Source organism: Macrobrachium nipponense, chromosome 20 (assembly GCF_015104395.2).
Source record: "Macrobrachium nipponense isolate FS-2020 chromosome 20, ASM1510439v2, whole genome shotgun sequence".
Taxonomy (NCBI): Eukaryota; Metazoa; Arthropoda; class Malacostraca; order Decapoda; family Palaemonidae; genus Macrobrachium; species Macrobrachium nipponense.
Window position 1 is genome coordinate 72,176,359 of NC_061089.1, and position 26,255 is coordinate 72,202,613.

Here is a 26,255-nt window from a genome sequence, read left to right on the forward strand (position 1 = left end):
TACTAAGAAATGGTCTGCTAACTCCCATCTGTCTAAACTGAAACAAACCATCACCGTTAACATGGTCAAAGCAGCAATAAATTTGAACTACACAACCACAATCCATGGATTTCTACATGACACTGGAATTTGAAAGATTATTTTAATGCATTATGTTGAACTGAGGATATCAATGAAGATGATGGCAAATAAGCAAGGTGAATTAACTGAAGGGGATCTAGGGGTGCAAATAATCACTCTCCCCCACCATTCTGAAAGCAGAATTATATGTAAGGCAAGGGATATCACTAATTTTCGCTCTATTATACATGGTGCTCTAAACCATGTAGGTCACAGTACCCAAAGTCAGTTGGGAGACAGTGGCCTAGGTTAGGTTAGATTCTGATAGCAGTATATTTCACTACTTTTTAATACCAACCCCCCCCCCCAAAAAAAAAAAAAAAAAAAAAAAAAAAAAAAAAAAAAAAAAAAAGAAAAAAAAGTGTTCCCCTAATGTCATTTTACTGATAGGCACAGAGGATAAATAATAGGTTTACTACGCATTGCAGAATACGTAAATTTAATGTTAAAATTATCACATCAAAAGTCATTTTTTACATCTGCACTTCATTTCCAGTGTTGGTTTACAAGTAAGAACTTTCCAAATGGCCTGGGTTCCAAAGCAACAGGGTTAGCCTAAATTTCCAACTAGTAACTGATTTTCAGTCTCATTACTGACAGATCCTGTTTTTGTTATGGAGCAAAATGGTCTATGCTAAAAAAATAAAAATATGAAGGATACTGTTCATTGTATAGGTGGATAATGCGTACAACAATACCCTTCAAATTACTTAACAAATGTGTTAACAATGAAGATTTTGTTTCACTTTACATTAACACTGACATTGATAGCTCAACATCATACTGACCCAACTAGGCTAACTGATGCCATACACTATCCTCTACCTAAGATGTCACAGCAGAATCCATCACGGTAAGAGAGACGACCAAGAATATTACTAATCAAAAATTGCTCCCAAATAGTACAATATAAAGAAAAATATTCATAAAAGCAGTGATTGGCAATAATATAGTAAGTATTCACTAATGGAAATATACCATAAAGTCTTGCATCATTTTCTAAGTCTACAAGTGTTTTGGCACGGGCCAAAATTGGGTGGTGTCAAGCATTTTTTGTATGTGGTATTCTTGTGCTACTGTTTTTATTTTTTAACATAATAGCTACCTACCATTTTCAACCCATTAAAACTTTAAGACCTCAAGTATTTACTAACGACTCCCAGGACAGGTTAGGGAGGAGGGGGTAGGCAAGGACCCAGAAGCCAAGGTTAAGTCAGGTTACCTAGCATCCCTTAAATTGACCTTAATACATTTTTGTACTTAAAGCATTTTTCTATTATGATAGTATTACTGCGTAGACTAGGTATATGCATGAACTACCTACATGTATTATCTTGACGTATTAGGTACTAGCTACATTCTAGTTTAGGGTAAAATAGTACCGAATGGCCGGCCCATACCGTAGCGCAACCACCTTTCCGAAAACCGAAAAATGTATTTTAACACGTCCTGTAGCCCAGGATAGACATTATGTAGTCAAGAACCAGCGGCCGTCGAAGCAACACCTCGAGACCTCTACATAGTATATAGGTACTATAATTTATTACACTTACAACAGAAACCCTCATCCTGTGAAGGCTAGAGTAGTTCTAGGCTAGGTAGCTAGCCTATCCCTTCATACAAAATCAAAAATAAAACTTTTTCATATGCACGTATTGTATAGCCTAGTACACAATTATTTTTAAAATTGTCATATACATATATAGTAAAACATTTACTTACTATCTCGCCTGTTTATTAAGTAACACAGAAACAATGTAACTACATACCTCCAAGTTACTCTTGGGTCCGGTAATGGAAATGAGTAACTGTAATTTGGGTGCAACGTTGCCAACTATCAATTAATTTCCTTCATTTACTTTTTCATTTAACAGAGGCAAGAATTATGAAGTATTTTTTTTACCGGCAAGAAAATTTCTATATGATAAGGGAATAATTTAAGAGAGAAGAAAATACTGCAAAAAACATGGAAGACATTAAAATGTTTAATTTTTCATCGTTCTAAATTAAAAAATATACGCGACTGCGGTTGCTACTTCTGATTAATAATACCTACCATACAATTGTCCGAGGAACGAAATTAATTTCTTTTCTTTTTAGTAAATTAATAGGAATAATAAATCTAAATTTAGCGTAAACAGTTAACCAACAACAATTTCTCTCTGCATTTTCTAGGGCATAACGTGTTTGTATCCCTAAACATACTGATGATGAAATGAGGCGTCTAGTGCTAAACTCACCACAAATTTGAGAAATGCATTTTATCTTACATCTGGAATTCCCTTAGTTTCCCCTTTCGAATGGTGTAAGTGAGTGTATATTTTGATGATGATAATATGGTTCAATTTTGCATTATATGATCTGTACTTTTGTAAATATCAGCATTAGTTTTGCTCATCAATTGTACAATCAATCAGTCAATCAAATTGTGCACAGTCTAATTTTTTGTTCATATATAACATTATATTTTTGGGGTCCTAAACATTACAAAAATTCAACCTGAAGAAAATACCTTGAAAAATAAAAGTTATGACCTTTTTAAATTTACACATTTAAAGGCCTTTTTCTCCATTTTTTAAAAATGTGGTGAGTGGGTTTTAGCGCTGGACGCCTCAAATAATAACAATAAGGAATACTACAGGCAATAAAATGGCAATGAGAATAACAAAAAATGTATGACATGCACATGATGAGAATGCCGTTTTCATGGTGACAATAACTGTGTTGTATTATTGGAAAGGTATTTAAAAGTTAGGTTATTATATATTCAATGGTCATTGCCACTTTCATCCTTAAACTTTAAATTCTGGATGTTATTTTGTTTGTTTGTATGGTGCTTTTACGTTGCATGGAACCAGTGGTTATTCAGCAACGGGACCAACGGCTTTACGTGACTTCCGAACCACGTCGAAAGTGAACTTCTATCACCAGAAATACACATCTCTCGCTCCTCAATGGAATGGCCGAGAATCGAACCCGCGACCACCGAGGTAGGACGCTAATACCATACCAACCACGCCGCTGAGGCGCTTAAATTCTGGATGAACTGGGCAGAAACCTTCAATAACATTAACTACTTCACATACCTGTACAGAAGCCTCATCTGCAGTTTGTCGACCCCTACACATACTGCACTATTCTCCTCCGTCGTGAATGCTCTCAATCTTTAATTAACTCTGCTATTTACCCAATTTGAGTCTTTTTCATCACCATTTTCTCTTCCCTAAGTTTTCTTAAAAATATCCTAGTTTGAGAACCAGGTACTTACAAACATTACAGTTTTCAGCAGACTTATTAGATGTGAGGTCACTGTGGAAGACCAGCAGTGGTTTAGTATATTCATTGAATAAAAGATGAAGGTACAGAGTACTTCAGCGTTATATAAACAAATTTTTCAGGAAAATTATTTTTGCCTAAAAAAGTGCTGAAACAGCATTAAAAATTTTTGTTACTTTCATTTACTTCCTGTTGTCCCTGCTTTGCTTAAAAAGTATGAATGGGAGATCATCTTATTGGTATCATTTCGTCAATTCTACAGTAATTATCTACATAAACACATGTGCCACGCAAAATAAATTTAAGTAAATGATTAAATGTCTTTCTCCAATTGGGCGTATGTTGTTTGTATGGTGTTTTTACGTTACATTGAACCAAAGGTTATTCAGCAACAGGACCAATGGCTTTACGTGGCTTCTGAACAACGTTGAGAGTGAATTTCTATCACCAGAAATACACATCTCTGACCCCTCAATGAAATGCCCGAGAATCGAACTAGCAACCATCTAGGGTGGCAGACCAATACCATACCAATCACGCCAACTGAGGTACGTATGGATGATTAATGATAGGGTATGCATAACCATATTTCCTGCTCTTACTACATGTCTGCTTTTCGAAACATTGTTTGGTGGTTATTCAGCAACGGGACCAACGGCTTTACGTGACTTCCGAACCACGTTGAGAGTGACCTTTTATCATTAGAAATACACATCTCTCACTCCTCAATGGAATGGCAGAGAATCGAACCCGCGACCACCGAGGTGGAACGCCAACACCATACCAAACACGCCACTGAGGCGATCCCAAACATTAATGAAAACCCTCCACTCACCTTTCCTCAAGGATTATTATTATTATTTGTTTAAGCAGCCATTTCCGACTAAGTCCAATCGGCTGCTTTTTCCTCAAGGAACAATATAACATAACTACAGGATAAATAATCTATCACATACTTTTGCATCTAAATCACCTAACAACACAATCCTTTCATAACTTCCAAACCCAGTTTAGTTCCTACGATTCCTTTGCTTCTAGAGGATTAAAGGACTTTATGATAGTGGAAATTTAAAAGTAAAAAACAGAGTATCCTTACCAAACTGGTTTTGCTTATAAAGAGGCTGAGACTTAATCTCATAGTTGAGACTGCATGATTTCTGGGTTGTCTCTGTCTCTGATTTGGTATTCAAGTTATTGGGATTATTTGCTAGTCACCTTTCACATAAAACACTTCGATAATGGAGGTTTTGGAATTGCTCATTTCTTCAATTGTCAATACTTTTAAATAGCGTTTCATTACTACCTATATTTGTCCCTGCATTAATTATTCCAAGAATTTGATTAGCAAGAAAAGCAAAATGGGGAACCACTCAAAATGTCAGAATGTGTCCAGCTACCAACCCATAGGCAATAGGGAGGCAAATCAAGGACCAGGAACAGAAGGGGAACACTTAGCAAATACCAGAGTTTAAGGACCAGGAACAGAAGGGGAACACTTCGCAAATACCAGAGTTTAACAAGACATAAAGAAGTCCAAGGTGGTTCAAAACATCCTTAAAGAGTCAAGAAAAGCTACAGGCCTGACGGACTCAGAAGCTCAACCAGGAAGGTGCTGCAAAACCTAAGTCAAGCCCGCACTCTGAGATGTACTGTAGCCCTTGGAACAAATTATCAAAATTAAAAGTTTAGAAAGGTATCACCACTTGTCGAAATATGGCCACACTGAAAAAGAGGCTAGACGAGCAGCCGAAAAATAAGAACCACAAGTGTGGCAGATCATTTATAACTTGGACAGAAGTGCCTACAGAGATGAGATAGTGTAAGAGGGTGGGAGAGATGCACCTGTTGTCTTGTGGGTCAACAATCCATTAAAAGCAGGCCGAACAACAATACAAACTTGCATAGTATAGGTGAGGCCCCAGTTGCATTTCTTTTTTTTCTTTGGATTGCATCCATTTCCTACCTATTTGGGACCACAGGGGAAAGCGTCTTGTTTGCCATATTGGGGCATGGCATTAAAGTTCTTAGCTACATCCCTTTGGACCCAGCTTCATTGCTTTTGACTTTTCACCTCTTATCTGCTCTTCAGCTTCTTTTTTACTTAGCTGTCTTATTTAAACTTGCTCCAATTTTTGGCTCTGTGTTCTTTTTATACCAACTCACAATAAAAAAAAAAATTGTGAGGTACACAGATACCCCAACTCATGTGCACCCTCTATGTTATTATGAGGTAGCTTAAATGACATTTCATGATCTATAAGGCTGAGCCCTTCATGTTTTGGGAATACTCCACAATATATCAGAGTTCACCAAAATAGCACCCGTGTAGATGAAGGAATGAAAAATGGCACAGAAAAGACCACCATAACTGAGCAAGCACTACAGTACTACCAGTTGTATATAGTACCATTCATAAAACAGAACAAAGAAATTGACAAAATGCCAAACCATCTACAACTATTATACTCTGTTTGGCACTTCTGCAGTCAGTCCTTCCATACAGTTGGAAACTAGGGCTCAGTCATATTGTCCCAAAGATAATAAAACCCCTACCAAAATACATATTCTGAGCCCAGTTAGGAATTCAAATGCCTTAAAATTGTATATGACTTTTTATTTATTAGCTAACTGTGTATGAAACAACCATTAACAATTCCAAAATTTTGTTATCAATTATCGTCCACAAACTGAAAAATTTGTCCTTAACTAGGTGCAAAAAATAAAATTCACAAAACTTTATAATTCTCTTAAATCTTAAAAGGTGAATCATACACCACTTCAATTTAATACTTTTAAAGCATAAGCCTGAACACTATAGAAAATGTTATAATGGTACCATACACTGCTTTTAATATAGGTACTAATAAACTGGTCTCAATCAAAAGCATACAATATACACCTTACAAGTTCTATGTTCATCAGTGACTGAATCCTTTGCTGCTTCCATAAAATGTATGTTCACATTTTTATTTTTCAATATAATATATTTATCACTTCAGTTCTTAACAACTTAATAGTTTTACTGCTAGATAAATAAAACCGGGAAAAGGAGAGGCTGTTAAGAGGACAATGGCAGTTGTAAGATGACTTAAAAACCTCGGGTAAACAATGGCATTCATTCATCTAAATTTATTAACTAACGTATGCTAGAGAATGAGTACAGTCTTTTAGATACTATAAAGCACCTAAAGTGTTAACCATTTCTTACTCTACAGTGCTATAAAGCCTATACCATGGTTGCAAGATCAATATGTATACCGGACATAAATTCCTTGCATTAACAAAATGATGTCTTGTTTTATATTTAAATAGCTATTCACCTAAAGGCAAAATTCTACACCATATAAATCACGAAAATCATGTGAACTAAGTTCATAATGACTACTTTTCATTGATATCCAAAGAAAAAAAAATTAAAAACTGAAATACAAAACCCCATTACTGACAATGTACCTCAATATTTCTTAGGTCCCTTAAAACTGCAAATAAATAAGTAAAAAAATGTGTTTACCTCCGGTTTTAGGATCAAAATTTCTTTTAACCTTACTCTGATAGTAGCTAGTACAGTACAATACTGAAGTAGCAGTCTACAAAGTTGAGATTATTCAATTTGTTTAAAATTACTATAAAAACTCTGCTCCATATTATGGAATTATTGAGGCTTTGGTAATCAAAATCACTAAATAAATTTTTCAATGTAGGAAATACTACACGTTTCATAAGTAGAAAAATAACTTACACATAGAAGAAAATTTCTAAGTGAAAAACAGGAATGCTAAAGACATTAAAGCAAAGCTCATTACAGGTTCATTGTATCAACTTTCATAATTAAGTTGAAGCTAAATGTCTGTGTAAAATAAAAGGTAGGGAACAATTTGTGCTTTGCAATCTTAATTTCACTAATATAGTTTATTTGTACATTTAACTGCTATTCAACTTAGCTACAGAATGGTATACTCTGTTTTAAACAAGTCAATTAACTTGTAAGACTGGAAATAAGATCAAGACTTTCAATCTATTGAGTATTTCATATTTCAGTAATAGAATTACTATTTAATAACAACCTTTCAAACAAAAATAAAAATGGGCTGTAAAATTAATTATGCTAAAGTGGGAAGTAGTCCAACATTATAAAATATCTTGTACAGAATAAAAAAAAATCTTCATAAAAAGTAACACAAGCCAGTCTGAACATTGGTCTGAACTTCAGTATAAAAGTCTTCACACATGAACACTACAAATGCTATTTTCCCAAACTGTATTTCCATCCTTAAAAAGGAATAGGAAAGCCACATGCTACCCAGGTCCGCAAGATTCAGGATCTAAAATATCACAAGCTTAGAAACCATTTCAATACATAACCTAAGCTTAAAACCAATCACAAATAGGTTTCTGAGAAAGAGAACCTGAAATTGAGTTTGGCATTGTCATATTTGCTTACAATCCGTATTTTAGATATACCTACCCTGGGTATTAACAATATTAGAAAGCTCAAAAAAGTACACTACAAACTTCTACAATATCCTCTACTCCACAAAACAAGTTAGCAACCCTCTAGCACACTTTTTTTGTTATGCACCATCACAGAATGCGCAAAGCAATTCCTGACTACGGTATCATAAACTACAACAATCTATATAATACAAATATTTAGAATTAATCACCCTGTCTTCATCTTGATTCATAAACTTTGGCTTTTTGTAACTGGGATACAAGGTAATAATAATAATAATAATAATAATGATAATATTATAATAATGAAAACAGCAACACAACCATGACAAAATGCTTCGGATCAGGTCACATGAAAGTGCTTGTGCATGCAATTCTATTCACAAGTCTTAAATGCTATAGGTGAGATCAAATTCTAACTAGTAATTTAACTGGAAATGCATTTTCTCAAACTAATCATTATATCTGTTACCCGAACAAAAAGAGTTCAGAAAGTTTCATAATTTTAAAAACTGGCGATGATGAAATGGTTGAGAGTATGGTCAGTCAAGTGCACGATAACAGCATTCGATGCAATGTTGTCTGATGACTATAACTATGCTCCCCAGTTCCCACAACACTCATAGCACCATTAGGTATTTTCATGAATAGAAACACTAAATTCTATGAGAAGTCTTGAACCACTGGAGATTTAAAACAAATCTCTAACACTCATAATAAACTGAATTATGATAAATGACCAAAAGTCATAAGTCAGTACTACATTATCTGGAGTAAATGCTTGCATAATTAATGCAATGTCTCTTAACATCAAATATTTGCTGAACTAAAATAGTAAATCAAGCCACTTGTAACAATTTCACTTATATCTCATGATCTACACACTTACCAAATTTAAGATATTAAATTACAACTTTCATGTCCACTAACTTTCTTAATACAGTACATAGCTTTCCACAATAAAAGGCTTCTGTACACAATCTTTTCATTCCATGCATTCTATAATGATGGACATTCTCATGTAATCCTGTTTCCTTGCCAAATCCATAGATGTATGAAGTTTAATCGTTGTGTGTGCCCATTTACTTCCTATTTAACTCCTTAGCTTAATGACCAATAAATCTTGGAAAAGAAAATGTTATGGACTTGACTAAAACTGGTTATAATCAACTTCTACATGACCTGTAGAATCTGGCTGGCTTCAAACACAGTACCAGGTGGGAGGATGACTGGTGTCGATACATGACCAGCTTCCACACACACCAGGTTTGGGAATTCTTCTTCACCAAAGTCAGGAATCTCTTTGGCTTTTTCTATCCAAGGATTCCATACCACTGGAAGAAAGTTAAATTTATACTTTGATATCAACGTAGAATAAATGCATGCTGCTGATCAATCTACAAGTTACATAAAACCAGTGTTCCAAAAGACACTAAATACGAATTTCAATATAAAATGGGTACCTTATAATAAAATACCCATCAAGTCATAAAGACCCCTCAATCTGAGTCCATAAATGAAAAGCCTAATATGGCTGAAGATTTGTGATGATAAAATTAAGTTATAAAAAAAAATTTTCATGCAAACCCAAGATATGTTATTTGTTCATAGCACATGAATGAGGGTTTGTGATAAAACAAATTATTTCCTCCCTCATAAAATAATAAGCTGTCTAAATTAGACAAACTCATGATCTATAAGAGGGTGGATATTTATTGCTGGATGAGACTTCATTCCACCATAAAAATTTCCTTGGTCTGGGGTTAGCCAGTAACACATGATCAAAAAGGTATGCAGTAATATGGCATGGTTTGACAACTCTCACTAGATAAGAATTGTTACTGATTTGGAAGCTGACATAAGTGAGAGGTTTTCTAAGTTATCTACTCTTGCCAAAACTATCTTTTCAGGAAGGGCTATCTGTGACTACGTATAGGAATGAAATGAACCTGGAGTTCCACTGCTTGTGCTATCCATCAACAGTTTCTTAATGAGAATGTCTACATTTGGGGGTGTAGCAATTCACAATGACATACTTAATAAACAAATTAATGCATATTAATGAGTAAAACAGAATACATATAGGATCGAGGCCAATGGAAAAGCGCCGAGACCTTGAGGTCATTCAGCGCTGAAATGGAAATTGAGAGTAGAAAGATTTACAAGGTGTAGCAGGAGGAAAACCTCGCAGTTGCATAAGAATCAGTTGTTAGGAGACAATGGAAAGTAAGATGGAAGAAAAAGAGAATATGAATGGAGGTACAGTTCAGGGAATGATAGGGATTGCAGCTAAGGTCTGATGGGACACTGCAAAGAACCTTAAGTAATGCCTACTGTGGACTGCATGAGTAATGTATATTAAAAATCTTATGTCTGGTATGGAGATGACAAAATCCACTCAGATACTACTACTAATACCTATAGTGTTAACAATGACTAGTCAAATAAAAATATAAATATAGGAGCAGAAATATACAGGTACAAACTTACCAGTGTCCACAAGGTTGTATTTCTGTATTCTCATCTTTCGACCACTGACAACATTTGTAATTATGTGCTCCAACGGAGTATTTTGATATATACGATCAGTCCATTCGCTGATTGTAACAACATCTCTGTGCTCTTGATACAGAGCCCCTTCTCGTGTCTGCAAAACAGAAACGCATGGATTTACAAAAAGTTCATTTAGGTAACTTTAAAACCCGGAACAATATACTAGTATATATTGATAGGAATTTCTCTAGCTATTTTTCTCATTAAATAAGCTGTTTTGCCATGAGCTATATGATTTAAAACCTTTTAATATCATTACTTAAAAAATAACCAAGTTAATATTGTCATTTAAAAAAAAATCTACTTATCACAAATTTGATTGCCAGATACATTGTTAATACAATATTCCATTACAGTTAAAACTTACTTATAGCAATCAAAATGTCATTCAGCCAGATACAAAACATCTTTTAAACTGTCCAATATACACGTTCTTAATGAGCTATCAAGAAATTCTATATCTTACAAGAAAATCTAAATACGTACCCTTAACAAAATTAGGAACAAAAATGATATTGTTAAGATACAATAAAGTTTTGTACATACTTACCCGCAGATATATACTTAGCTATAGACTCCGTCGTCCCCGACAGAAATTCGAATTTCGCGGCACACGCTGCAGGTAGGTCAGGTGATCTACCGCCCCTGCCGCTGGGTGGCAGGAATAGGAACGATTACCGTTCTAGAACCAGATTTTCTCTTCCACCTGTCTCCTGAGGGAGGTTGGGTGCCATCAATCGTATATATCTGCCAGGTAAGTATGTACAAACTTTATTGTATCTTAACAATATCATTTTTGTACATGGAACTTACCCAGCAGATATATACTTAGCTGATTGACACCCTTGGTGGTGGGAAAGAGACAACTATTTACTGAATAGACAGGTAAACAACATATGTTGTAGGTAATAAATAAATAAAACCTTGGTTCCACTATCTTGATCAGGCGGAAGCCTCCATGGCTAATGCCTAGGAATCTGCTTCGCCTCAAGAGCCTCAGCGAGGATGTGACCTATGGCTAAGAGTTCTTGTGGGTCTGTCGATGGGGTCTTATCCATTTACTCGACAGAGCCTCTTACATGACAATATGCCTATGCCTAGTGGCATAATTAAGGAGCACAACACCGATCCCGATCACCTGATCCTAACACGAGGGTTAGTGCTTAAGTTGAAAAGAGTTATCTACAAACTCCTTTCAAACAACCCAAAGAAAAAACACGACGTTAAATAAAATTTAACTCACTAGTTAAGGATCAGTATCTGCTCCCTATCCCAGCAATGTATCCGCAGACACGTATCAACCAAGAGAGAAGGATCCCTCGAAGGTTATCTTGACATCCTTCGGATAATGGGAAGTCAACACAGGAGTTGCGTCTCCCGTATGTGAGCTAATATGTCCTTATGACATATTGTTAGGGAAAGAACAAGAATTCGGAAAAGCTCGCACTTCATGCGCTTTTAATTTCTCAGCTGTTTGAAGGAATCATCAATGCACTTATCAAGTGCTTAGGAGATCACAATGTCTCAAAGAAGGCCAGGGCGTTCTTTGATATAGATCTCTTCTGGGTGAAGCCTGGAGCCTGGCTAGCGCTTGGCAGGCGCCTAGCGCCTGTCTAGCGCCTCGCGCCTGGCTGGAGCCTTGCGCCTGAATGGCGCCTAGAGCCTGGCTGGAGCCTCGCGCCTAGATGGCGCCTTGCGCCTGGCTGGCGCCTAGCGCCTGGCTGGTGCCTGATTGGCTCCTCCTTCCTGGCTAGCGCCTCGCGCCTGGCTGGAGCCTTGCGTCTGGCTGGTGCCTTGCGCCTGGAAGGCACCTGGAGCCTGGCAGAAGACTTCATGATTACTGTCTATGAGTCTGCATGCCTCAAGAGTTTCAGCGAGGTAGGGACCTATGACTGACAAACCCTTCTGGATCATGTCAATGGGGGCTAGCCCGCTTACACGACAGAGCCTTCTCGGATCGTGCCAATGGGGGCTGACCCACTTACATGGCAGAGCCTTACCTGTATCTATCAATGGGGACTAGCCCTCTTACATGACAGAGCTTTAGGTTTCTCTTTACTGGAAGGAGCCTTGCGTCTGGATGGATCCTCAATCCTGACTGGAGCCTAGCCTTGAAGGAGCCTGGCACCTGGATGGCGCCTGGCTGGCTTCTAGAGCCTGGCTGGCTCCTAGAGCCTGGCTGGCTCCTAGAGCCTGGCTGGCTCCTAGAGCCTGGCTGGCTCCTAGAGCCTGGCTGGCTCCTAGAGCCTGGCTGGCTCCTAGAGCCTGGCTGGCTCCTAGAGCCTGGCTGGCACCTCGCGCCTGGCTTGGCTCCTCCACACTTGCTGGAGCTTCGAGCTTGGAAGAGTCTCTAGGCTGTCTGACGATGTCCACATCGGACACTCTTATATCTGTCCGATTTGTTCGCCTCTGGCGCATTTGCGCCAGGTTGGAGGCCCGCTCCTTCTCAGTATCCGACCATGACAGAGTTCCGTGGAACTGTCCGCCTCTGGCGTTTTTCACCTGTATTGGCATTTGGCGCTTGGCTGGCGCTACATTGTCCGAGAGTCCTGAACAACCACATAGTTTATCAGGAGACTGGAGAAGGGTGGAAGAAATTCTTCCCCTTTGAGCTTTTGGCCCCTGGCCAGGGGAGGTGATTTTAGTCAGCTACACCCAGTAGACGACAGGATATCTAACAACACGAGAGAGAAGAGTCTTCCTCCGAGGAGGATCCTTCGTGACACTTCTTTTGCTAACGAGATCTCTTCTTACATGTTGATGAGGTTCCTCGTTGCAGAATCTTCCCTATCCTTGCCCGAAGGAAGGGAAGGAGTCTGGAAGTCGAAGGAGACTGAGCTGAAATTGGGCGGAACCCTGATTTCTAGCTCTTATTGTATCCTTCTGAATACCTTCTGGGGAAGCATTTGAGCCCTCATCGCACCCCGAAGACTCTGTAGGCAAACGTTTAAACCATATCTTCTTCTGTAGATGAAAATGTAAGTACCCTGCCTGGGCAACTAAACTTCTCTCTGAAAGCGTTGCGTCAGGAATAGAGGGATTTATTTCTTTTGCCCGACATACTATGCTGGCAAGAACCCATTGCCGGGTCTCCATTGAATCTGATGCGAGATTCCAATGCACAAAAAATTCACTTGTCTTCTTGGTATTTAGGGCTAAGAGAAATGACATTGTTATGATACAATAAAGTTTCATACATACTTACCTGGCAGATATATACATAGCTATAGACTCCGTCGTTCCCGACAGAATTTCAAATTTCGCGGCACTCGCTACAGGTAGGTCAGGTGATCTACCGCCCTGCTCTGGGTGGCAGGACTAGGAACTATTCCCGTTTTCTAATCAGATTCTCTCTTCACCTGTCTCCTGCGGGGAGGCTGGGTGGGTCTTCAATTGTATATATCTGCCAGGTAAGTATGTATGAAACTTTATTGTATCATAACAATGTCATTTTCATACATTCAACTTACCTGTCAGATATATACATAGCTGATTGACACCCTTTGGTGGAGGGCAAGAGACAGCTAACTAACTGACTAGACAGGTAAACAACATATGTTGTAGGTATAAATAAACCTTAGTTCCTACCTTCTTAGATGGAAGACTTCGTGGCTACTGCCCAGGAGTCTGCTTCATCTCAAGAGCCTTAGCGAGATAGTGATCTGTGGCCAAGAGTTCTTGTGGATCTGTCGATGGGGTCTCCACTTACTCGACAGAACCTAACGCTGCGTTTGTCAATGGGAGCACATCCGCTTATATGACAACACTCATTTATTTAGGGAAGGAGCACACAACCAATCCCGATCACCCGATCCTAACCCGTGTTAGTTCTAAGATTGCCTAGAGTTATCCCCAAACTCTTAGCAAACAACCACAAACTCGAAACTCATACATACAAAAATAAAAAAAAATTTTTTGTACCCCTCTAATAGTCAGATGTCACTACCTCGATTTTCAAATGAAGCGAAGTGAAGGCCGCTTGTGCGACAACTGACACTCCCATACACCGAAAACACGAGAACACATCCGACAAGAGGGTTACGTACACAATTTAAGGATTGGTGCTTTCTCCTTTACCCAGAACCGTCTGTGCTGACACAAACGGACCTAACGAAAAACATTTATCATACGTAACTCGCACGTCTTTTAAATAATGTGATGCAAACACGGAGTTGCATCTCCAATAAGTTGCGTCCAAAATGTTCTTGAGTGACATATTTCTTTGGAACGCCACAGAGGTTGCGATTGCCCTAACTTCGTGGGCTCTCACTCTTAAAAGATTAAAAGAATCATCTGGACAATTCTTATGAGCTTCTGTAATAACACTTCTAACAAAGAAGGCTAAGGCGTTCTTGGACATTGCTCTCTTGGGGTGTTTTCACTGAGCACCAAAGACCTTTTTGCGAACCCCCCAACTGCTTCTTCTTGTCCAAATAAAATTTTAGAGCTCTAACTGGGCAAAGGGATCTTTCTGCCTCTCTGCCCACCAAACTAGAAAGTCCTTTCACTTCGAAGCTCCTGGGCCTGGGATTCGAAGGGTTTTCATTTTTGGCAAGAAAAAGGGACTGAAATGAACAAATTGCAGAGTCTCCTCTGAAGCCAACTCTTGATTCAAGGGCGTGCAACTCACTGACTCTCTTTGCCGTTGCCAGAGACATCAGAAACAAACACTTTCTAGTGATGTTACGAAACGAAGCAGTGTGAAGTGGTTCGAATTCCTCTGATGATAAAAATTTAAGAACCACATCTAAGTTCCAGCTTGGAACCTTAGGTTCAAGTGATTTTGATGTTTCGAAGGAACGAATGAGGTCATGCAAATCCTTATCATTCGTTAGATCTAATCCCCTGTTTCTAAAGACTGCTGAAAGCATACTCCTGTACCCCTTAATGGTCGGTACCGAGAGATGCGACTTTTGTCTAAGAAACAGAAGGAAATCCGCAATTTCGGTCACAGAGGTACTGGAAGAGGACAGCTTCTTCGACCTGCACCAGTTTCTGAAAACTTCCCACTTCGATTGGTACACTCGCCTAGTAGATGATCTGCGGCTCTAGCAATTGCGTTTGCTGCCTGGCGAAAAACCCTGGGGAAAAACCCCTCGCTCTGACAAGTCTTTCGATAGTCGAAAGGCAGTCAGAGCAAGAGCGGGTAGATTTTGATGGTACCTCTCGAAGTGGGGTTGTTTGAGCAGATCTATTCTGTTTGGAAGAGATCTGGGGAAGTCCACCGTCCATTCCATCACCTCTGTGAACCAAATTTGAGCTGGCCAATACGGAGCAATCAGAGTCATCTTGGTTCCTTCGGATGCCACGAATTTTCTGACTACTTCCCCCAGTATCTTGAACGGGGGAAAAGCGTAAAGGTGGTAAAAACGTTCTATCCCTGACCAGTCCAGGAGAAAGGCGTCTCTGTTGCATAAGCCCGGGGATCTTCCACCAGGGCACAAAATTGTTTTCTATCCTCTTGGAGAGGAATGTGGCGAAAAGATCTATTTGAGGCTTCCCCCAAAGGAGCCAAAGGCTCTGACAGACTTCTGAGTGGATGTCCATCTGTGGGAAGGACCTGGAACCTCCTGCTCAATCTGTCCGCTCTCACATTCCTCTCCCCTTGGACAAACCTTGTTAGAAGAACTACCTTCCTTTGGTTCGCCCAAATCAGTAGATCTCTTGCCAGCTCGTACAGAGCAAAAGAGTGCGTCCCTCCTTGTTTCTTGATATAAGCCAGGCTGTCGTATTGTCCTGAATTTTGTACCTGTAGCGACTTTATTGCCTCTGACTATGTGTTCGAAGCTCTTTAGCGCCAGGTGAATTGCTAAGAGCTCTTTGCAATTTATGTGCCATGACACCTGTTCTGCCGACCAGGTGCCTGACACTTCTTTGGATCCCAATGTTGCCCCCCAGCCCGACTCCGAGGCGTCTGAAAACAATGTCAGGCTTGGGTTCCGTACTTGCAGGGACACTCCTTTGTTTTCCTTTAATGGAATCAGCCACCACTTCAAATGATGTTTTATTTCTTCCGAGATTGGAAACGTGTCCGAGAGCTGACCTGTCTTCCAACTCCAACTTCTTCTTAGGAAGAACTGAAGCGGTCGAAGATGTAATCTTCCTAGGAGAAAGAACTGTTCGAGCGAGGAAAGGGTTCCCAGAAGGCTCAGCCATTCCCTCGCCGAAGTGCGCTCTTTCCCTAGAAAGTTCGATACTGTGGCACAGCCTTTCTTATTCTCTCTTGAGATGGAAAAACTCGAAAACCCCGAGAATCCATCTGAATCCCAGATAAACCACGTTCTGGCTGGGGATCATCTGAGACTTCTCGAGGTTCACGATCAATCCCAATGATTTTGTCAATTCCAGTGTTGTTGACAGGTCCTCCAAACACTGCTTTTGAGACCTGGCTCTGATGAGCCAGTCGTCCAGGTACAGGGGAGACCGTTTATCCCTTTCAAATGATAAGTGTCTTGCTACATTTTCATCACGTCTGTGAAGACTTGAGGAGCCGTGGACAGGCCGAAACACAGGGCCCTGAAACTGATAGATTTCTTTGCCTTCGAACATAACATCGAAGTACTTTCCCTCGAACGCAATGGTGGATCGGGATGTGGAAGTATGCGTCCTGAAGGTCTAGGGACGCCATCCAATCCCCTTGCCGCAGTGCTGCAAGGACTGAAGCAGACGTTTCCATGCTGAACTTCTGTTGTTCGACGAATTTGTTCAGCGTCACTTACGTCCAGTACCGGTCTCCATCCCCCCGAGGCTTTTGCTACAAGAAACAAGCGATTGTAAAACCCCGGGGAGTTGCAATCCAGCACTAGCTCTATTGCTCTTTTGTCCCACATCTGTTCCACCATCTGACGAAGAGTATCCATCAGAACAGGGTCCCTGTATCTGGCGGACAATTCCCTCGGTGATGTTGTCAAGGGAGGAATGTCCTTGAATGGGATGCGATACCCCTTCTTGATAATCGACATCGTCCAAGGATTCGCTCCTATGTCTTCCCAGGCTTTCGCAAACGAATGTAACCTGGCTCCTACGGGTGTCTGGAGGACAGAATTCTCACTTCCCTTTCTTAAAGGGACGGAAGGAAGACCTGCCCCTCTTTTCGGTTGACTTCCTTCTGGCGATCGATCTAGTTGGAAGACCTCCTCGAAAGGGCTGCTGCTGAGCTGGGCGAGTCACTTTCTTTTCCTCACTAGCCACAGGCCTATTCTTCCTTGAGGATTGTCTAAGGAGATCCTGGGTGGCCTTTTCAGTGAGAGAATGCGCGATATCCTTCACCAACTGCGAGTGGGAAAAAGGTGTTCAGAGAGAGGCGCAAACAACAAGGCGGCTCTCTGCGAAGGAGAGACGGCCTTCGTGAGGAAAGCACTGTGAACCGCTCTCTTCTTTAAAACTCCCTGCACCAAGAGGGAGCATACCTCAGCCGATCCATCCTGAACCGCCTTATCAATGCAGGCGAGGATGCTATTTAGGGTTTCTGGGTCGAGTTGTTCCTTTTCCTGCGATTTCTTGGCCAGAACCCCAAGGGACCAATCTAAGAAGTTAAAACTTCTAAAGTGTGAAAAAGTCCCTTGAGGAGGTGGTCCGTTTCCGAAAGCCCCCCATGTTACCTTCGCTGCATTCAAAGCGTGCCTTCTTCGACGAATCCACCAAACTCGAGAAGTCTGATTCAGCTGAAACGGACAGAGACAATCCCATATTCTCTCCCGTTTCGTACCAAATGCCTCTCCTGCCTGTAAGTTTAGCGGGAGGCATACAAAAGACCGTCCTTCCTAACTCCTTCTTCTTCTTGAACCAGGAGTCAAGAGATTGAAGAGCCCTCCTCATAGAAATAGCAGGCTTCATTTTAAGGAAGGAGGAAGACTTGTGTGTTTTCGTGCTCGAAAACAGAGAGCGTGGAGAAGGGGGAGCAGCTGGCGTCAAAGAGTCTCCAATATTCCTCCAATAGGAGGGACGAAAGAACTTTATAGTTAGAAGATCCTTCCTTCATTTCGTCTTCCGAGGCATCTTCTGGGTTGATAGCTCGGAGAGGAGAAGGCTCCCTTCTTTCTTCTGACTCTTCTCTTACTCTCTTACGAGTGTCAGGCTCTTCATACGAGGAATGCGCCTGGTGTACAGCAGGAGTATCTCGCCTGGGAGGAGTAACGTGTTTGGAATACTCCTGGCGCTTGGCAGGCGCAGAGCGCCTCGAATACTCCTGGCTTCTAGTAGGCGCATCTTGTTCAGAATACTCCTGGCGCGTGGGAGGAGTATTAAGTTCCGAATACTCCTGGCGCCTGGGAGGAGTATAAGCTTCGGATATCTCCTGGCGCCTGGGAAGTATTAAGTCCAGAGTACTCCTGGCGCCTGGGAGGAGTATAAGCTTCAGAATACTCCTGGCGCCTGGGAGGAGTATTAAGTTCAGAATACTCCTGGCGCCTGGGAGGAGTATCTAGGCCCGATGACTCCTGGCGCCTGGTAGGAGCACGTCGTTCCAAATACTCCTGATCCTTAGAATGCGCCTGATGTTTAGTAGGAGTATTGATCCCGGTAGGCGCTTTCCGTCTCACAAGCGCTCTACTCCTAACAGGATCTTCCTCTTCCGCTAACTCTTGGCGCTTGATTGAAGATCTTGAATGTTGTACTGGCTCTTTGCGCCTACTCGGAGCCTGGCTCCTGGTTGGCGCCCTACTCTTGACAGGAGTAACTTCCTTTCTTACTTCTCTCCTGTCTAACGCATTGCTCCCCCCAGAGATGGCCGCCTGAGCGACAACTCCCCTGAAGGGTGCGTCGCGCCCGACAGGAGATCGGTATTTAGATCTTTTAATAGGAAGCCTATCATCCTTCTTCCGAGTAGGCTCCTTATAAAGAGTTCCTACTAACGAGGCTAATTGCTCTTGCATATTCATTAGTATTCTCCTGGTTGAAGAGTCTTTCGAATCAGGAGAGGGAGATCTGGAAGGCGCTCTAGGATCCCTTCCAGACCCCGAGTCTGAATGTATTCTCGCCTTCTTTATTACCGAAGGCGCTCCTTCTTCAGAGAAGCGCTCGGGACTCGAATTGAGTTCATGCTCTTTCATATTTCTCTTCAGCGGACGGGAAAGTTTGGACTCCTTCCATCCCTTCTTCTCGAAGGAAGGCGAACTAGACGAAGAAAAGCACTCTCGAAGGACGCTTTTCCTATAGCGGTCCTTGGCATTATTTGATATGCTCGATTCTGCCGAAGGGACGCCTGATCGTTGGGGATTCTCCACAACCCCCGTACGGCTTTCGACATTCCTTCTCCTCCGGGCCAGGGAGCTTGGAAGAGGTCTAGGCCTGGGAGCGTCGCAGAGACGACCAGACGCCCCCTCCACTACACTGGGGACACTAACATCACTAGCGAAACCACATTCACTTTCCTTACCTTCCAATGCTGCGACTTTTTCTTGCATTTTCTGAAGGGAAGCTCTAAGTTCTGCTATTTCCGAAGCAGAAACTAGAGGGATTAGCAATTTGTGAACGGGCTGAAACAGAATTGTCATGATTATCAGCGGAAGAAGGTACAGAACTAGATAGTAAATCATGAGAAGCAGACATTCTGCGGGTTTTATAAGCCGCCTTCCTCTCTCTATCTCTCTCTAACTTCTTCAAGTAAGAAGTTAGATTCTTCCACTCTTGTGCACTCAATTTCTCACACTCGTCACACGTATTCTCAATCGAGCATTCAGCCATTCTACACCCACTACAAGTAGTGTGAGGATCTACCGAAGCTTTCGGAATCCTCACCTTACAGCCCTCATTCACACACACTCTGAAACTAACACTAGAGTCAGACATATTCAAGAATTCCAAAAACCAAGTCCAAAAAACAGTCCACGATAGCGAATGCCAAACACGATCCAAGTACGTCACCAAATATCAGCGAGAGATGATCAAAAGCTTGCGAAAAACGAATTCTAGTCAGGAGGAAGTAACAACAATGTGATACCGCCGGCGACAGAGAGAATCTGATTAGAAAACGGGAATAGTTCCTAGTCCTGCCACCCAGAGCAGGGCGGTAGATCACCTGACCTACCTGTAGCGAGTGCCGCGAAATTTGAAATTCTGTCGGGAACGACGGAGTCTATAGCTATGTATATATCTGACAGGTAAGTTGAATGTATGAAAACAAAGAATTCCTTCATAAACTTCCTCAAAGAAGTCAGATGAGGAGCAGTTTCCATTTTGTCGGAACACGGAATCTGTGGCCACAAAAAAAAAAATCCCATTCGAAGTACATGATATCCTACTCTTGTCGTATTGCGGTATCGTATAAGATCCCGAAGATCTTAATCCTCTGTTATCTCTAATTCCCTTTGTAGAGACAGAGTATGGCCTTTAACTGCGTTCTTTGATAGCAGATATACATAGGTGATTCTTCCCTCTGAAAGTGAAGAAAAAACCTCGCTATGTGGTTCACAGAGGTATCGGAAGAGGACAGTTTCCTCATTCCCTAACACGATCTGCAGCAATTCTATGTCTTAGCCATGACTATTGTCATTTACCTTGAAAAAACCTCTCATTCATGTCCACTTCTGGTCAGTCTGCACGCGGACAGACTCAGAGTGGAGAGGTTTTATAGGTCTATTTATAATAGATTCTGATAGAATATCCAGATACTCTTGGAAAAGCCTTACGAAACATGCTGTGAGAAGAACGTGACTCTGTGAATCCAACCTCTCTAAGGCCAAAATGAGGCATACATCCTCTCTTCCTTTGACGCCCAATTATCTTAATATCTGTTAAGAATTTATAACTAGGGGAAAAAAGGCTAAGTTTATTCCCCTTCTTTAAATTTAAAGATGTCTTATATTGCTACCTCTCTTGGTTCGAGGAAAAAGAAGCAGTCTAAAGGAAGCCTGTTCGTCTTCTACCTTACAAAGAGATCTATGAAGAAGACTTTCCGCAGGTTCTCACAACTCTTTTCAATAAATGTTAGACATACGTTAACAGTTATTATCTTCGATCGAGAAGGTTCTCACGGACATGCAAATCTTGCATCGAACCTCTTAAGGATCGTTACGTTCCGTGTCTGTTCCCAAATAGGTTCTCTTTTGTTAACGCGAACCGGGGCGAAAAAAGAGATTCTCGATGCTCTTTGCGATATGAGAGAGTCGTGGAATTGGCCTAAGTGATTAAAATAAATCATTTCATCATTCCTTGTAAGCGACCCCTTTTCGATTAAATGGGTAACGAAATCAGGAACGAATCTTGCCGTTACCGAAGCCTGCTGGTCCGAGAGGGCTACTGGACTCTTTAAGTTAATAACTGGCTTTTTTAAAACGTCTACGCTTTAAAAACGAGAAAATATCTTGGATGGTGCTTCTGGCACAATTTGCGCCAGGCTGGCGCTTCCTTCTAGTTCTTTTTAGGTTATGTGCCATAACATCTATGCCTTTATGGTACCCGACATCCTTCACATGTTAATTCCGTTCTAAGTGGGAAAAAACTTTTATATACGTAGTATAGTCCATTCAGGGAAACAACTTCTGCCACTAAGAGAATGTTTCCCATCCGACTCACCCAACTTCTCTTGAGCAATATCCGAATTTAAAAAGGGTGTGTGCGTTTCTCGAAAGGATGAGAGAATTATATATATCGCGCGCTGCCGTATTAGAATCCTTTATAATACTGTCACATTGTGGTAAACAGCATTAATCTAGGAAACCTTTGTAAGGATACGTACTAGGAATTCTGTAGTTAACCTCGGTATGTGCATAAGACTTGACCATACCGTAGTCTTAAAGTGAATTCTCTACTACATTCATCTTCTCACTAAGCATGTACTCTAATAAGCCATGCTTTCGTAAGCATGAGAGCATTATACAATATAGAGTTTCGCTGCGTTAGAATCCTTTAAAAATGTTACCTACGGTAAACAGCATTGAAATGTAATATCTTTCTTATTGAAAGCTTCTTAGCAAAAGGCAGACAATATTTTATTTATGTTTGCTTAACTATCCCCTCAATCCGAGGCTAACCTCGATTGTAGGGGAGAGACACGGTTATTCATTCCATCCCGCAGGAGAGAGACATGTTACCGCCCACTCATGACCGACACCTACAAGATACTGCGTTGGTGTCTAAGCGATAGCAGTCTCGTTAGCCGACTGGCCTTACTCTTCCAGAGTTGCCAGCTACTCCATTTAATAAAGGAATCTTATAACATTATTATCGAACTTCAGGAAGTTCTTATAATGCATATCTAAGCGAAACAAGACTTCGATAAATCTAGAAGCTAAGTAGGTGTTGTCTTAACAATCCCTTTCAGCGTAGTCCTTCCTAGGAAATTCCTGGAAGGATACTGGTAATTGAGTTGCTCAGCAAAGAAGTAACTACGGTATGTGCTTATGATTTGCCGTATCGTATTCTCATACAGCAGATACTCTACTACCTTCTTTCCCTGCCGAGGCAGATAGAGAAAGGATATTCTGGCGCCTGGATCCTTGCACCTAGCGCCTGGAATGTTCCGCGCGCCTGGAATGTTCCGCACGCTAGAAAGGAGACTCGCTCCTGGAACGTTCCGCTTGCGTGGAAGGTCCCGTGCGCCCTGACAGTTCCGAGCGCCTACTAGACCCTTTTAGAAAGAGCCTCTTGCCCGGAAACGTTCAATGGAAGGATCGTTCTGATTGCCACTCTACTGTAAGGCTCCTTGCTCTAGCCGTCTGTTTTTCTGGCGCAATTTGCGCCAGGCTGGCGCTTCGTCTCTTTGAAGGCGCCTTGCGCCAAGAAAAATTTTCTAGAACGCGGCTCGCGTTTGGTTGTAGGAACGCGGCTCGCGCTAGTCTGTTAGCTGGAACGCGGCTTCCTGGCTGGCAGCGGCTGGCTCTTGCTCAGTGTTCTCTTAGTTTTCAGAGAACGCGCTAGATCACTCCAAACATACATTCTTCGTCTTTTCGGATGTAAGATGAAGAGACGCACTTTTTTAAGGATGCCTTATCAATGGCTATCCTTGGCAGTCTGGGACGTTCTACAGAACCTGCCGAGGGGACGCCTGACCGGTGGGGGTTCTCCCTAACCTTCCTGCGGCTGTCGACTTTCCTCCTCCACTGGGTCTGGGAGTTTGGAAGAGGTCTAGGCCTGGAAGCGCTACGGAGCCGATCAGACGCACCCTCCACTGCACTGGGAACACTATATTCACTTCTACCTTTTTAGAGCTCGCCTTTTGAGCTCCATCATTTATCTTCAAATTTGCACATATGAATTTGTAGATTCTGTGGAGTAAGGTGGTGATGAGGATGCAACAACTACTAGAATTGTCAATACTCTAACTGCTCGTTAGTTGCGAAAGAGAGCTCTTAAAGCTTCTAAAGGAAGCGTATCTAGTTATATGCTTTCTGACTTCCTAAAGTAGGAAGTTAGATCTTATATTTCCTTCATCAAGTTCTATTCCCTTATTGCAAAATATAAGTGTCTACCGAAAAATTCGGTAGTTTCACGTAATATATTCTTCGAAATTTCGAAGCCAAATTCATTAAAAAGTTAATAAAAGCGTATGCCAAACCAAAGACCCAGTACTTCCCTGCAAAAGACAGCCCAGAAGGTCGATGGCGATGAAAAAACGAAAATCAGTCAGGAGGTAGCAACAACGTATGTTGACACTACCGCGACAGAGAAAATCTGATTCTAGAACGGTAATCGTTCCTATTCCTGCCACCCAGCGGCAGGGGCGGTAGATCACCTGACCTACCTGCAGCGTGTGCCGCGAAATTTCGAATTTCTGTCGGGGACGACGGAGTCTATAGCTAAGTATATTATCTGCTGGGTAAGTTCCATGTACAAAAATGTAGCTTTCAGTAAAGAAAAAAAACAAAAAAACAAATGCAAAATACCAGCTCAAAAGACACGTATACTTACTTTGTCAATGTATGTGCAACCTCTCATACCAGTGATCTGGCAACGGCGCACATCAGGAACCTTGAAGTAAGTATGCAGCAAAAGCGTAAAAGACAACACTTCTGCTCCGGGATTGTAAACGGAAATATTAAAATGCAGCTCCTTTTCTCTTAGAATCAGACGGTATGTAAGACTGAACCTGCAAAATAAATAACTTTTCTAGATTTACTGAACTCTGATAAAAACAATGCTGTACATAAATGATTAAACATATTAAGCTGGTGCAAGACTGACTTTATCAACTAGGATAATTCTTGTTTTGCCAATGCCAAATTATTTTATCTCCTATCTACCAACAAGCATTTCCAAGTAAAAATTTTAACTGAATTCTCCTTTCAACTTACTTTTGCAACTATACAAAATAATAAAAGTTTAAAGTAGGTAAATAAAATTGCACACAATATTTAGCAGAATTCTTTTGCTCTTTCAAATAATATACAACATACTAGTAGGTACTATGTCTTTATGCACAGTAAACTCTTTACCATATTTTATGCTTTTCCATGGGCACACCATACCCTGAACACACAAGGACTACCTCCTCCACATGGTTTTACCTGCACTTGTCCTTTTTGTAGCTGAATGTGTATACATATTTCCTACGTCACTGGAAAATCACCCATACCTTTGCAGAAAACTACTTACAAAACACCATCCAAGTTTTATGAAAAATTTGCATTTCATAAATGTTTGTCTTAAAAATTACATATTTTTTCAATTTTGTAATTTTCTGCCCTATCCATTTCACCTAATTCCTGTCTTTAATAAACATTTCTGCTCTTTTTTTCTGACCAAGCATCATAAGTTATGTCATTTTGCTTTATTTTCTTTTTCATAATTTTTTATTTTCTTTCTTTATTATATCATATTCTATCCACTAACACTTTGCAGAAAGTACAAATAAGAAGTAAGCTAACAATGTAAATTAATTCTAAACAGTCAATCTTCAGAGAAGTTCTACAGATATAAAGATACAGTGCTCTTGTGCAACATATATATTGCATAAACATAAAAAAAAATAAAAAAGTAACTCACTGCCACATATATCAAAATAGCCTCATAAATGCAGGAATTAAGAAAACTGACAAGAGAATATTTTGTTACACCTGTAACTTAAAAACTTACGGGTAATTCCACATAGAACGAGTAAATTCGTTATCCAAAAGTTGAAAAATAGCTTCTACATCTCCAGTAGGCAAACGCTCCGGAGGCTTTTTTAACTCCCATCGTGAAATACGTGCAAATCCATGCTGAGGGCCAGTGCTCCAGGGTCCAAACTGGGCTATAAAATTGAAAAGTAGATATTAAAAATATGGCATATTTTCTAAGACAATTTGTATTTTTCATAGCTACAAACCTGAGGTCTTAACAATGGGATATGTTTGTACAATAATGAATCCCTGCACAGAGAAAATCTTACAAATTGCTCTCATAACTGTAACATAGTTCGTTCCTTCATAGGGTCATCTGGTACTTCAACAATATCTGAAACTGACATATTCTATATAGTGCAAGATTTAACTTCCTGCATGGTCACCGTGAACTAACAAAGGTTATGAACTGACAAGCAACATGAAGCCAAATATCTGCAAGTCCTTCCATTATTGAAGGAACAACTTAAAGATATAAGAAAAAAACTAACTATCCTTCTTCATTTTCAATTTTCTGAAAAAAAAAAAAAAAAAAAAAAAAAAAAAAAAACTCATTACAGATTCTACACAAATGAAAAACTGCCAGCATGAATGCTTTTCATACAAGGAAGAATATTGACACTGGTGAAAGTAAGTGAACACATGCAATGAAAAACTTGAACAAAGAGCATAGAAGAGAGACCATGTGTTGACTTACCCTAGTTCCCACAATTAACAGGAAAAGTAACACTGCAGAAACAAGCAGATGGTAAGGAGTTTCTAAGAGGTCCCCAGAACAGAAAAATTGGATCACAACATACATGACTAACCTGAGAG

The 26,255-nt window shown here is 40.6% G+C and overlaps 1 protein-coding gene and 1 pseudogene across 1 annotated transcript in view; both read right to left on the reverse strand.

Annotated features, from left to right (window-relative positions):
• Window positions 1-1,960, reverse strand: part of LOC135195515 (ubiquitin-like modifier-activating enzyme 1) — a 139,275-nt pseudogene extending 137,315 nt beyond the window's left edge.
• Window positions 1,961-5,995: 4,035 nt separating this feature from the next.
• Window positions 5,996-26,255, reverse strand: part of LOC135195046 (uncharacterized) — a 45,976-nt gene continuing 25,716 nt past the window's right edge. The window contains exons 5-8 of the mRNA XM_064221376.1: window positions 25,414-25,570; window positions 24,250-24,427; window positions 10,339-10,495; window positions 5,996-9,182 (exon numbers count right to left, since the gene is read on the reverse strand). Of these exons, the coding sequence (XP_064077446.1) occupies window positions 9,022-9,182; window positions 10,339-10,495; window positions 24,250-24,427; window positions 25,414-25,570 (653 nt within the window). The 3' untranslated portion in view covers window positions 5,996-9,021. The remainder of the gene's footprint in view (window positions 9,183-10,338; window positions 10,496-24,249; window positions 24,428-25,413; window positions 25,571-26,255) is intronic.